Here is a 14,114-nt window from a genome sequence, read left to right as displayed (position 1 = left end):
ACTCTAGGCAGACCTTTGCGATCTCGATCAAGCGCGTCTGATTCCCCTCCAATTACCCTTCGAATTTTTCTGTGTCTCGTCTAACTAGCATAAATCAGTTAAGTAAACAATAAGCGAGGGACCGCAAACGAAAATGCTGCAAGTATACGCAGGATCTGTAAAAGATCTAATCAGCTAAAAATATAACTCAAATTTCTGCAAGGCTGATGTAACTGCGAAGAAAACTTAACACGACAGCGCTAACGACATGATGGTCCATGATAGAGACCAAACCGAGAATCAACAGAATGCGATCAGCCTTGCAGAAATATAAATAAGTTAAATTTATTGGAAAATGTCCGGTTTAGAAGAAGCTTTCTCGAGCTCAGAGTTCACTTATATGCGTTGCCGATTGTCTGTATTTGATACTTGGATGAATTTTTCCCGCCAAAACACAACAAGATCCTTCTTCCCGTGTTGCATGCTGGGAAAGTGACAAGACCGATGGGATTCTGGGAATAATGTTGCGCCTCTGCGGTGAGCTGGAAACTAATGTTGTGTTTGTTCCTCTTCGGATGTGTTTCTCGAAAAACTTCGAAAAAATTCACCTTCTTTATTATGAGACAGATAACGAAGTCACTGTTAGAGAAGGGGTTGTTTTTCTGTTTCTCTGCGTCGATTTTGTCTCATGTCTTCGCCCCAGAGCGGGACGGAAAGCGCTGCAAATTTGAACAATTTGCCTGACGATGTTTTGTTGGCCATTCTGCGTTTCTGTGACGCCAGAAGCCTGTCTGTGTTATCCCGTGTGAGTAGAAATCTCTACCGTCTGGCGAGGGATGATTCGTTATGGCGAAGAATTGCTCTGCGTTGTGTGAACGTGCACCCTTCTGACAGGAAGTGAGTAATTAAGAGTTTAGTGGCAGTAATCTCATGTTATTTTCTCATGAGGCTTCTAATAAAGATGCTTGTTTTAGATGCGGATGGGACTGGAAAGAACTCTGTAGGGTCTCCTGGAACTGGACACATGGATACTACAAAGACAGAAGTCTCCTCAAGTTTAAATTTAAGTGAGTTGAATGTGTAAATTTCTCTTGACATTTAAAATGCTCAAGACTGATCATCTTAGTTCTGTATGGTACTGGACCATCTCAGTGCAGTTGAGTTCTGTTTAATGGGGGGGGGGGGGGGGGGGTCTTGTATAGTTTTTGTCAAATTGTGGCCAGATGAGCATTTATTTTTGTGCTACATGAACATATTCATGTAAACAACAGCATATGGTAACCTGTACCTAATTTAATTTAAAATACAAAGCTCTTTACATAGTAATGTAATAGTGCCACACTTTAATTAGACTGCTTGCAGTTCCCCTTTTCTCTTAAGATCCATTGAGGGTTAATGAATCAGTCGAGACCGAGCTACAATAGGGGTATGAATGAGAAGGGATTGGGGCAAGACAAGAAAAGGGGTTTGGTTTCTTGCATGCCCATCACGTGTGGTCCCAATCCTCCTCATCACAATTTTGTGCTGCGTGTTACCACTACATAAACTTTGAGAGAGAAACAGACTGCAAGCAGTCTACAGTTAAATTTGTACACACATTACAAATAGATGGACCAGAAAATAATTACTGTAAGATGCAGCTTGCAATAAAAGAAACTGGTTTGTTGTATTGTGGTGACAATTAGTCATTAGAGCAGTATCAACTTTGATTCTAATAAATAAGTATTATTGTTGTAAACATATATGGATGATGATTGTCTTAGTACACATCCAATAATTATTATTATTAGAAACAAAGGGGTGCTTATTTGAAATTTTGGTCATACAGAGGAGGTTTGTTAAGATTTTGAACTGTTGGGCAAGAGGTTAGTTGGTAGGGTTATTTTGAGAGTAGTTCATGGAAATATTGGTTCAAAACAATATAGTTACATTATGGTCTTTGTGAACTTCAGCTTATCTGTAATGGGAGGAGGCAACATGTAGTGCAATTTAGACACTGTTTAACTTTCAGTGTCTTTAAAGGTCTGGTAACCTTGATTTAGAAGTTAAACCATTATTTTTTTTTTCAAATAGTTGGCCCAAAGTGTTCCCATCTGAGATAAGGCATGATCAAACAGACCCATTTATATCAGCACTGTTGTCTTGAATAAGCTGTAGCCCAAAATCACTGCTAACTTATATTAAACAAAATAATTAATGTTTTTATTTAATTTTTTTCATTTATTTTTTTCTTCTTTTTCATTACTTATTCGAGGGAGGGGGGGATTACATAATTTTCTCTTGTGGTTTACAGAAGTGGTGTGACAAAATTTTGTTTTGTTTGTTTTAGATTCCACATAAAAAATTCTCATATGTACATGAAATTGCGACCTTTTAATAGATGAGACTATGTATGAGTAACATGTCCTCCCCGAGCACGACGTGGTTGTTTTGGTGGTCTGTCGTTTTTTGGCAGAAAGTTATGAGTTCCTGTATCACATGCACATCGCACAACCTTAATGTATAATCATTCAAAGATGGCAGATGCCATTTGTATGCTATGTAACCGAGCCTTATACCCACAACCTCATCAACCATTCCCTCATCATTTGAAAAGCAGTGCTCAGGTGAGGGGTACATTATTAAAATTATTTTGCAGAGGGGGTGGTATAATTTGTTATTTGAAACTATTATTGGAGGAAGCTATATTTTTTTGGGAACCACCACCCCCTCCCCCTGGGATGTAATAAATAATCAGTCCCTAATGGTGAATTGTGAGATGATGATAGTAACACAACAGCATTCTTCAATGACATCAGGTGCATATTCACAGGAGGATACACAGTTATTTTAATTAGTGTTGGGGAGGTACGAATGAGGCCAATTTGTTAGACCAGAACATTTCTGTTTAAGTCTAAAGCTGGACACAAAAGGTCCAATGGTCCAGAACGCAACCCAAAAAAAGTAGTTATATGACAAAAATGGGAACCCTGGGTTTTGCTTTAAGTTGAAACCAAAAAAGGCAGCACATTTGTTTTTCAAATAAAAAAAGTCCTCAGATCGCCAATAACTATTACAAAGGACAAACATAGCCTTCACACCTACCCGATTCTTATATGCCTGAGTACCCCCTGGTATTATTTCATCACATCACAAGTGACATCTATTCCACTCTCTAACAGACGCAAGAAAATAAACAACACAGTTATTTTATTTCTACAATTTTAGGTACATTTACAGATTTTGTTAGAATGCATAGCCTTCCTACCCATTTAAACTGTTGAATAAATTTGACCTGTTGGACTTAAAAGTTGGAGTATAAATATAAAGTGCAAACAAAGATGCATGTTTTCCTTCTAGGGGATCCAAAAGCTGATTTTTGATATCATAGGGTCCAGATTTCAAAAAATTGAGATTATTTGTATTCATGATTTTTCCAAAAGGATTTTCCAGATCTATAATCTGGACTTGGATGTTACTGATGAAAGGAATACAAATTCCATTTTGATATTGAAAACTGTTTTCAGCTTTGCTGAAAGGAAACACCCAGATGCAACATTTCATGCATGTTTCTTAGCCTCTTAACATACATTTGAACAGCTAAACTAAGCTGTCAACCCTATAAAATGATGTTACACAAGAAATCTTGAGTTACTATACAGTTCGATAATTTGATCAGTTTTCAAGAATACAAATGTTTCTGTTCAATGGTGCTTAGCTCATAGTTACAATACTTTTGTTTTTAACAATAAATTTCATGGTTTATAAAATAAAGTGTGGCAAAAAATGTCCTAAGATACGACTGTGTTCCAGGTAAGAGGGGTCTCAGCTCAAAAACCTGAGGATGCTCGCTTCCTGGCTAACAAATTCAGTTCAATGGTAAAACTAAACACCTACACGTATTAAACCCCTCAGAATTGCTTTATTGACTCCCTGATTTTAAGGGCTGTCTAATTTTTGCATTAAGCAACTTTCTTATCACTATACTTTTCTTTTTAATGTTGTGGTACTAAATAGAATTGGCATAATAGCAACTGGTTACAGGCTTTAATGAAAGCTGTTTTGGCTTTTCTTGTCAATAAAAAAATCTTGTAATAAATAGCTTTCCTTTGTCTACAACACATCACAACCTCGTTTTGCAGACAATCTTTAAAGTACAGTCCTTTACACTGAAAAAAAAAAAAATTGGCAAGCAAGCCCAATAATCAGTCTTCAGGGCTAGTGTGAGCACTGCTCAACACTTACTGCTATTAAATGTATCACAATTATATTTGCATAATTTAAAGAACAAATTTACAACCTCGCTTTAATCTTAATCTGTCACAAAAAGTAAAGATTAAAACTTACTTAAAATAATGATATGCACATATCAACTATAAAACTGCAATGCATGCCTATTTGATCACAATCACTGCAATATTGTGCAAAAATTAAAGGTCATGGCATGAGGTAAAAACAGGATTTAATAATACAATGAGTCAGTGATTGAAAAAAAATATGGTGACAAAAATGACTTGCTAATTAACATACTCAGTTTTACCTACTGAAGTGTTTCATCTCTCTCAAAATGACCTGCTTACTTTTACACGCTGAAATGTACTGAGAACTTTTTAACTGAATGGCACATTAGGCATACCACCTATGTGAAAATGTCTATGCCTAGCATAGCCTCCAAGAAAGCTCTCTTGGTTGTGATAGCTTGTTCGCAGGCTATAGCTACGCAAAGCACTTAAATAATTAATAAAGGGAGACTGGTTGCCATGCAAAAGAGTCATCGGGAGCATGAATTGCGAGCGGTATTCTAAAGGAATGGATTCCTGGTTGATTTCTAGCTGTGGGTTGTACCTTCGAGCCTTTTCATAGAAACTGACGACTTGTTCCGCTGTTGACTTGTTGATTACTAATAGCTCTGAATGAATGTAACCAAGTAGACAATATTGCTCAGCCAAATCATGTGGCTTGTGGTCTTCCTTTGTGAGCTGTATGGCCTTGTGGGTGTAATCTTCTGCCTCTTTGAGGTAGTGTACAAGGTCTTTCCGTTGTCTCTCTCTAACTGCTGCCATCTTGTACAAGTTAAATTTGCAGTATGCAAAGTGGTAAGCCACATAGCCATATGTTTGAGTCAACTCACCCATTGCCTCAAACAGCTTGTGGGCATTTTGGATTGCTGATCTCACTGGTTGTCCATCAGCACATCTCTCCTTACACAGGTTAACTGCTTTTATAACAACAGCAAGCAGTTCATCGTATACTGCACCTGCTTTTATCAGCCTCTCAACTATCTTGACACCAGTTGAAATATTTTCAGTTACTTCAGCAATTTGGCACCATACGTAAAATTCCATGATAAGGGGAATGCGTTGCTTTAGTTGTTCTGAAATGAAATCCTTGTAAGGTTGAATGTTTGGATGGCTTGTGTCATTCTCATGCAACTCAAGCAGTTTTGAAATGCAAATTTCAGAACCTGCAAATGACTCTTTCTTATGGAGGCATTCATTAAGGAATTCTTTCAGACATTTTATGGCTTCATGTTTGTCTCCCTTTGCACAAAGATTTTCAACTTCTCTTAGAACTGAGTATGCAATGTACTTGGGATGGCCAGGAAGGAGAACAGTGAAGTAAGTTGAACTGAAGTCAAATGATGGTGTGGGGTTGTTGTTCTTCTTCATGGTTTTAAAGATAGTTTTTACCCCAGTGAACCGTCCTTCAGCCAATTTTCTTTCTTTGAGAAATTCAGCTATCCGTCTGTTTCTAGATGGCACACATGGTACTCTATTTTCTCCTGAAAAGTGTTCCTTTCTAAGACTGGGATCTGGTCCAGGATAACTGGTGACTTCAATGCAGTTTGGTTTGATGTGAATCTTAATTGGATTATTGTCAGGAACTTCATAGCCTCTGTGATGGAAGGCATTCACAACTGCTTCACATAGAGCTCGTGTTGGATATGGCACAAATGCATGGTGAGCTTTTTCTTTTGTTGTCTCCAAGATGAAGGACAAGGTTTCCTCAATCTGCTGATCAATCGGTCCAGTTATTACTTTTTCCTCTATCACATTATCATCATGGGAATATATTGCAATTTCAGTTTTCGCCCCTCTGAAAAACTTATCAGGGGTTGGATGAAAGAACAACAGGGCCACATTTCTTGGAGCCCAAAGTGGTACAAGCTTCTTACGAACTAATTTATCACCAATTCTTGTTACAAGATCCATCCTTTCGTAGAGATGAACTGGGTTTTCATGATCTTGTTCTTCTGACAATTTGCTGCCAGTACCCTTCAAGAACTTCTTTACAAGGTTATAGTCAATGTCCTCTTCAGACAGTTGCTTACCGTATTCTGTGAAAAGATGAAGGAGAAGTGAATTGAACATAAGTAGAAGGTTCAGTGCTAATAATAATAATAATCTTTATTGAGGAAATCAATTTCACTGATAAGTGATTTACAAAAGAGTCCTCGAAAATTAAAAAGAACAAAAGAAGAAGTGCTGAAGAATCTGGTCTGAAATTGGGTTAGGGGTTTTGCACTTCATGCTACTGGCTCACACCCAAAATATTACTACTTCTTATAATTTCTTAGCATGCCATCAAAGGCTTCAAAGCATGAGATACTCCAATGGTAAATGTGTGATGTGTGTTTAGTTTGCTGAAACATTTTGTTAACTAACAGAAAGCAAGTAAGTAGACAGTGTGGTGGAAAATACGACTTCAAACACAAAACAAAATGTTGTTTCCGTTAACTTGGATCAATCTACGTTGATTATTGATCTGTGCAAAAAAAACAAAAAAAAAAAAAAATGAAAAGCAAATAATGTATTTTTAACAAATCAACGATTGTTGAAACTGTTTCTAGTACAGGGAAACCCTATAACTTTCACCTTCTTTTCTGTCTCAACACATTTTTAAATGGCCATACGAACCACTATTTCAACATTCACGGTAACCTTTCAGTACCACTTTATTAACAACATCTATGTATATAAGCTCTAAGGAAATCTTTTTGTGATCCCAGAAAGTAGACACCTGATGCACACAGTCTGCCTTTCGTAATTGAACATGAAAGCCCTGTTTCAAAAAACTATTGGTAGCTTAAGATATTTTTAAACTGTTTGTAAATTAAAACTGATTAAGTCAATTAAATGAATAGGAGTGACAACCACTTGAGTTGTATTGGCTCAATCATAATGATTGATTAACAATAAATATTTATTCAATGATTACATTGATTGTCTTCCTATGATCAAATTTCATCAATTTGTCACTCAGAACTTACTTGCACATTGCATTTTAAAATGTACATGTGAAAATAGGAGCTCAAGCACAGAATGAACCATGTAAACAAGAATTTAATAATCTGTGTCTAGCCTGCACTTTGTGAAATTCTGCCCTCCATATAATCATTTCCGATCACCTAGTTTCTGCATTTGGCATGTACTAAAACAAGAAACAATGAAACAGGTAAATCATTTACAATATTTATGGGTCGTGATATGGTCCAGAGCTCTCAGAGGAGGAAATCTCAACATTTGCCTCTAGGATTTCGGCCAGTAGATTTTGAGTCATCAACATAATGTTTCTCCACGGAAAACAAGACCTCCTCTGTTTTCTCTTTTAAGATTTCCAGACTGCTTGAATTGCTCCACTCGACAACAATAGACATTGGTGTTTTAAAGCCTCCTTGAATTAATGGGCTTCTTTTTGGCTTCAGTGAAATAACTTCAGTAAATTTGACCTCGTGTTATAAATCCCATTACTTTCCCTCAATTGAAATTTTACACCCTTTTTCGCGTTAATTATACGGGATGCCCTGAGGGCAGACCGTGTCTAAAGTTGGGCTCGGTATCTTTTTTTTTCCTTCGTGGTAGCTTCAAATCTGCACATTAATTTATTACCCGGGATGCCCTGAGGGGGCATACCCTGTCTAAAAACGGGCTGATTTCTTTCTTTTCTTTTTTTTCTTCGTAGTAGGCACAAATCTGTACATTAATTTATTCATTAAACTCTCCCCTCTCCTACTCGGGATGTATTGTTCTGATTGTCTTCAACAAAAGCAGGCCAATCAAAATCCATTCTTGTCGCGTATATCGCAAGGGAGGGGACCCACTCACCCCTAGCTGTGTGACGTCAAAGCATCATTTGATTTATTCATTAAACCGGATTAAATTGTGGCGCCATATTGTTAACATATTGTGGACTCAAGTGTGCCGTTTTTAAACGGAAATTTCACCATTTCGAAAAGGTAAAGCGAAAGAATAACCTCTAAGATGCACTCGACAATTAAAATGGTGGAAATTGGAGAGTTCCTGGCGAAGGAATCATGCTTTGTTTGACAGTCAGACCACGATGCAAGACTGAAAAGAGGTCATTGAGAAGCATACGTTATCGTGATGGAATTTCAGAAATTTACGGTGAAAGTCTGATTCGCGAAACACAAGGGAAACAACGTAACGCGATCGTCGTGACTCAAACTATTCCATTAGCAAGGATAGATTTATAAATCTGCGAAGCATACAGTTGGAATAAATGCCAGTATAGGCATCTTGTTCATTAAAATCTGCTCTCTCCAAGAACTAGAAGGGATCTATTGTTCTGATTGTCTTCAACAAAAATGGCCCAATCAAAATCTATTATTGGTGTGTATATCATGAGGGAGGGGACCCCCTCATCCCTGCCTGTGTGACATTAAATCATCATTTGATTTATTCATTAAACCTGGATTAAATTCTGCTCTCTCCTAGAAAGGGATGTTTTTGTGCACTATTGTGGCAGCCATATTGTTTACATGTTTTAGACTCAACTATGCCGTTTTCAAAAAGAAAATTAAGCCTTTTGAAGCGGTAAATTGAAAGAATAACTTCTAAGAAGCACTTGACAGTTAAAACGGTGGAAATTGGAGAGTTCCTGGCTAAGGAATCATGCTTTGTTTGACAGTTGTAGAACCACAATGCGAGGAGGAAAGGTCATTGATAAGCTAAAACACACATCACATCACTTTGTCGAATTGATGCTTAAACGCTACTAGAAATCAACTTCACAAAAAGATTAAAGGTTTGATTGTCAATTTTTATTAAAAGTTTTCATTTAGGAAAGCTTTTTGCCAGTTTTTCTTTCTGCTTTTTTTTTTTTTTTGGTGAAATGAGAACAATTTGTAATCTTACACTTTTATTGAAATTACACAACCAGAATAGAAAACGTGAGTCATGCCATGTGTATGGTCGTAAATATTTCCGGTATAACGATAAGTAGTGTAACACAAGGGAATACGGAAACAACATCACGCTATCTTTGTGACTCAAACTATTCCATTAGCTAGGATAGTTTTAAAAATCTGCGAAGCATACAATGGGAATAAATGAGGCCACATTAAGCGTCCAGCGAAAATGCCATTAGGGGCATCTTGTTTCCTTTTAATATTGGGAAGTTATTTTTCCTTCAGCTCGCTTTAATTTAAGTGGCATTATGCACCTATCATCGGCCATCCCCTGAGAGGGGGGGGGGGACCCCCAAGAAAATACAACTTTATATGGGGACTTTCTGAAAGATTTGAACGATTATTTTACCCAGGAGGTGGGGGAAATGAGGGAGGTTTGGTTTCTGAAAGCCTTGCACCACGGGGAAAACATGGGACTTTGTAAACTACGAGTGACAAGTCTGTGCAACTCTTTCACTACTGTGTGCCTGCAAATTCTTCCCATGTGACGATTTAATTGTAGAGAATTTACTTGACTCAAATAGCCGTCAGTATTGCTATAGACATTCCATGAGAGTCCAAGCTATCATAGCAGAGGTACAACCTGAAGAGGAGAGACCCTGGGAATGAGGTTGGCAGTGGTACCGTGTATAAGCACCACGATTTTACGCATAATATTTGACAAGCTGGCCGTTGCAGCAAGATGAAATGTTGAAATTGTGTGAAAACCATGTAAAAAATAACCTTTTTTGTATTGTAGTGTTGGCAGCAGTTGTGAATAAATGAGCACGTAAAATTTTGATTGACATGAACACTGTTGCTTATTATTCAGTAAGTCAAGTACTGTTTTCTAGTCAGGTGAGCTGGGCCATCTTAGTTACAGTCAAACCAGGTCAAGCGTACCCTCCTAGACTCTATTAATGGATTGACTATTTGAAAATTGAACCCATTAGTTGCTTCAAAGAATGCATTCATTCATTCATTGTTAGCGCGGATCAATGTTCAAATTAAAATTCGATTCTTATTGGCTTTTAATTTGAACATTGATCCGCGCTAACAGTAAAAGCAATAGCCTGTAAAATTCAAACTACAGTACATCTGAAACAGCTCATTCGTTCAAACTGTTCCCGCATGTTGTTGACAAGTTGATATAATTCATTATGCAAATTTGGTCATGGAAAGAGCACAAAGTCAAGCGCTTGCAAACGCGTCAGGCTGAAAAACTCCAATTTATCTTTATGTATAGCATTACCCACATTGTAGCATGAAAAAGTATGGTATATATTTCACCACACTGTCCATTATACCGCGAAGAATAGCGCAACACATGTGCCGAAGGTCATTGCCATTGTCAAAGATACATCAACTGAAATGAACATCTTTCATTGTGAGTTGGCATACTTTTCGCTGAATTAATTTACATATACCTCAAAAAGAAAACTGCTTATAAAAATATGATAAAACGCTTCTAATCCTTTTTAGTTTTTTGTTTTGAAAAACTAACGGAATAAACGCCAGTGTATAAACGTAAAATGTCCATTTAGTGATCATTACCCAACAGGACCCACTTACACCATGCTCGGTTGAAAATGGCGAATTTTCTTTCTGACAGTATGCATTTACTGCTGTAAATCACGAAAAATCTGCTTTTTGGAAAATCCAGTATTATATAAATCAAGAATTTCCGCTCTGAATATGTTGAGAGGGGTTTTCCGGTGGGCTTTCTGGTTTTCTGCTTTCATGCATTGTTTGTATAATCCAATCAGAAATCGAATTTTGATTTGAATACTTGAAATGACTAACGGGTTCAATTTTCAAATAACAGATTCATTAATAGAATCTAGGGGGGTACGCTTGACCTGGTTCGGCTGTAGTTAATTTTGTAGGCTCACTCTCACAGACCTGCCAACTCTCCCGGTTTTCCCAGGAGTCTCCAGGAGTTTTTCATCAAATCTCCCGGTCTCCTGGTTAGAGCACCAAATCTCCCGGGAAATACATAGAGAGGCCTTTTTGAAATATATTCATTAATTTCGTTATTTTCAAGATGTGAAAAATAAATATAAAACAAGAAGTGTATTTTGTGTTCTTATTTGAGCTGATTTCGATCGGAAACCGAAAAGCAGAGCAACAAAATTTATATATGTATATGTAAGGAGTATTGTCATTGGTGAGGCATCAACCAATGAAATTGCACAATACATGGTAGGTAAATGCTGTAGTAACTGAAAGATGTCAGGAACATTCAGATGGTATAACGATTGTGCCTTTCTTTTTTCTTTGGCAATTTTCATGTGCCTTTTCTTTTTCCTTCCTTACCCCCCCCCCCCCCCCTCTACTACAGCCCTTAATGTAGCCTTTTCGTTGTGTGTCCCTGAAGATTTCTAGACGTCTCCAGATTTTTGTACTCCGGGGGTTGGCAGGCTAGGTATACTCTCAGGTTTACTGTGGTTTCATACTGTTCAATATGCCCACTCTGGGAGGGGGAGTTTCTTAACTTTGGCTACTTTTTGTCCCCATTTAAGGAGGGGGAAATTATGAACTTCGACAGGATCATTCACAAAGTCCCCTCCCTTGCGCTGGGTCCCCCCCCCCCCCCCCAGGGGATGGCTGATGATAGGTGCATTAATTTAAAAATACCTTGACTAACACAAGCTTTAATTTCCTTTTTTTTTAGGACGCTTATTTGGGGATTACGGGGACTACCCACACCGGTATGTTTTATGGTTAGAATATTCAAAAAATGTCAAATATCTTACGGAAGTCTTGTGCCCGCCTGTCATCAAAGGGAGTCTTCTGCTGAGATAAATATAGGCGTTGTTCGTCCACAGACGCCTTCTTGGTTTCTGTCCCCTGTCTGATGTAGTAGCAGTTTTCTCCTTTGTCGCCTTCTCTACACATGTGTGGCCCGTTATAGGATGCCGCGGCCACGACAACGAGGACGTGCTTTATTTCTCCCTCTATTTCCACAACTTCAGTCGAAAATCTTGGGGTGTATTCGGGCTTGATGTTTGTTCGACATGCACCAATAATCTCCTTCTGAATTCTATCTAGATACTTTGCTGGAACACCAAAGGGTGGAAGAACAATTTGACGTTCATCTGTGGAATCTTCCCCATGTTCCTTCTCTTCTACGCCGATGATGACGTACCCACCATTGTCGTGATAAATATCGTTAGCGAAGGCGCAAATTGTATGGACAACTTGCCAGTACGTGCCACGCAGACCACTCTCCTTTTTGTTGTGCCATGCTTTTTTAAACTCCACACGTTGCTTTTCGACTCCGTCGATTCGCAAAAAGTCGGTCACGTTGAAGGGAAGAATTGAAACAAATTGATCAGCCATCACCGTGCAAAAGAGCCGGAAGAAGGCGATGTCCGCTCGTCACGTGATCAGCGTTCCAGACAACACGCAACATATACACTCGATTGCAAAAACGTTGACACCTAAAAAGCATAAACCATGAACGGTCAGTGTAAAATGCAGACTGCAGACTGCAGACTGCAGACTGGGGGTAAAATGCAGACTAGGGGTAAAATGCAGACTGAACACTGCAGACCAGGAGTAAAATGCAGACTAAATTATTAAGACTATCTTTTTCAAGTTACAGTCAATCCAGGTCACGCGTGAACAGTAATTCCAAGAATGAAATGAACATTCGAATTTCTCTTTGTAATGTCCGACGTGTGAATGAAATGTTGGACATCTCTCTGGAAGTCGTTCCGTAAACGACGCATTAACTGAAAAATAGATTCAAAATACTTGGGAAACAATTGTTATTCTTGAAATATTCAATTTTGCAATGTAAAGAAAAATTTATAGCTTTATATTGTCAATACTAGGGAAATTTATACGGGAACTCTGTAAAACGTTGGCGATTTTGAAAACTCCGTTCAAATTTCAAAAATATCGTTCACGCGTGACCTGGGTTGACTGTAAAACACTCGAAGTGATTTTGATCTGTATAGAAAGTTAATAAGTAAGTGTAGAATTCCAAAAAGATACATGTAGCGTTGTTAGCGAAAAAGGAATTTGAGGCTTGCGAAAAAAACTTAGGATTTCATTGCGTGACTTTTGGGGACGGCACCCTACTTCTTCCAATACTTTCAAAAATTATTTCTCCATGAATTCGCTTCGAAATAAAAGAGAAAAACCGCTCAACAAGATATTTAAATGTTTTAGTTTTGAAAAAAAAATGCATTTGACGATGTGCTTTCGAAATATATCGGTGAATTTTAAAGTGCGCGGATGGATGCATTTTACTACCGTCCGCCGTGTATTATATTACGTTGTAAACAAACCGAGTACAGAAAACTCAAAATTCGTATCTCGGTAAATATATGTCCTATCGAGCTCATTTTTGTCTCAAAAGAAAGCTGAGTAAATGTAGAATTCAAATATGAAAAGATTTCTGTTGCGCAGATAACGAGAAAGGAATTTAGCGCTTGCGAAAAAAATCGTAGAAAATGAAAACAGTTCTCACGGTTTAAAATGAATGAATACTTTCCGGGATACAACCTGCCCAACCGAACAAAATTTAATAGGCCTTATTACGGTTTCCGACGCCATTTTGACGGGTAGGCAAACAGGCTCGAAATAACAGTGTTCGGTGAGGGTAAAAGAGGGAAAGAGTTTGCGGAATGGAATGTGGAAAGACGTGCGGAATGGCATAATTATGCAAAATAAGAATTGCGGAATGACATAATTATGCGAGATACGATTTATGCATAATGACTCACAGAAATACATTAAACTGAAAAAGCGCGCCTTTTTTTGGGCGCCAATTTGCAAATACAGCCTTTTTGTAACCATTCAACCGAAGAATGCATCACAAAAACCCAAACGATGGTATCTTCGAATTCAAACTTTTTTCCTTCGATTCTCATCGCATAGCCGTTGATGCAACATAGCAGCTCGTGGACTTTTATCGTTCGCGAGTGAACACAAGATTTGTAATACATTTGCATTAAAG

At 37.9% G+C, this 14,114-nt stretch overlaps 2 protein-coding genes and 1 long non-coding RNA gene across 3 annotated transcripts in view; 2 read left to right on the top strand and 1 right to left on the bottom strand.

Moving 5' to 3' along the window:
* Window positions 1–14,114, top strand: part of LOC146483355 (uncharacterized) — a 142,302-nt gene that overhangs the window by 29,353 nt on the left and 98,835 nt on the right. The window lies entirely within an intron of this gene.
* Window positions 529–14,114, top strand: part of LOC146483362 (F-box/WD repeat-containing protein 4-like) — a 46,468-nt gene continuing 32,882 nt past the window's right edge. Inside the window, exons 1-2 of the mRNA XM_085106104.1 lie at window positions 529–876; window positions 954–1,046. Of these exons, the coding sequence (XP_084962230.1) occupies window positions 668–876; window positions 954–1,046 (302 nt within the window). The 5' untranslated portion in view covers window positions 529–667. The remainder of the gene's footprint in view (window positions 877–953; window positions 1,047–14,114) is intronic.
* On the bottom strand, window positions 3,152–12,545 carry LOC146483363 (uncharacterized). Its single transcript, XM_085106090.1, has 2 exons — window positions 11,902–12,545; window positions 3,152–6,295 (listed from the first exon to the last, which is right to left on the bottom strand). The coding sequence occupies exons 1-2, from the start codon at window positions 12,485–12,487 to the stop codon at window positions 4,569–4,571; spliced, it is 2,313 nt and encodes a 770-aa protein (XP_084962216.1). The 5' UTR covers window positions 12,488–12,545; the 3' UTR covers window positions 3,152–4,568.

The sequence above is a fragment of the Pavona decussata genome, unplaced genomic scaffold, assembly GCF_977016875.1.
Source record: "Pavona decussata unplaced genomic scaffold, jaPavDecu1.1 SCAFFOLD_39, whole genome shotgun sequence".
Classification (NCBI taxonomy): domain Eukaryota; kingdom Metazoa; phylum Cnidaria; class Anthozoa; order Scleractinia; family Agariciidae; genus Pavona; species Pavona decussata.
This window is presented reverse-complemented; position numbering and strand designations above follow the sequence as displayed.

What these genes read in the sequence shown, in the direction of transcription:
- LOC146483363 (XM_085106090.1), bottom strand. Translation starts at nt 12,487, where the DNA reads ATGGCTGATCAATTTGTTTCAATTCTTCCCTTCAACGTGACCGACTTT. An exon ending in CAGGCGGGCACAAGACTTCC is followed by an intron (nt 6,296 to 11,901) that starts GTAAGATATTTG and finishes ATCTTTTCACAG; the next exon opens with AATACGGTAAGCAACTGTCT.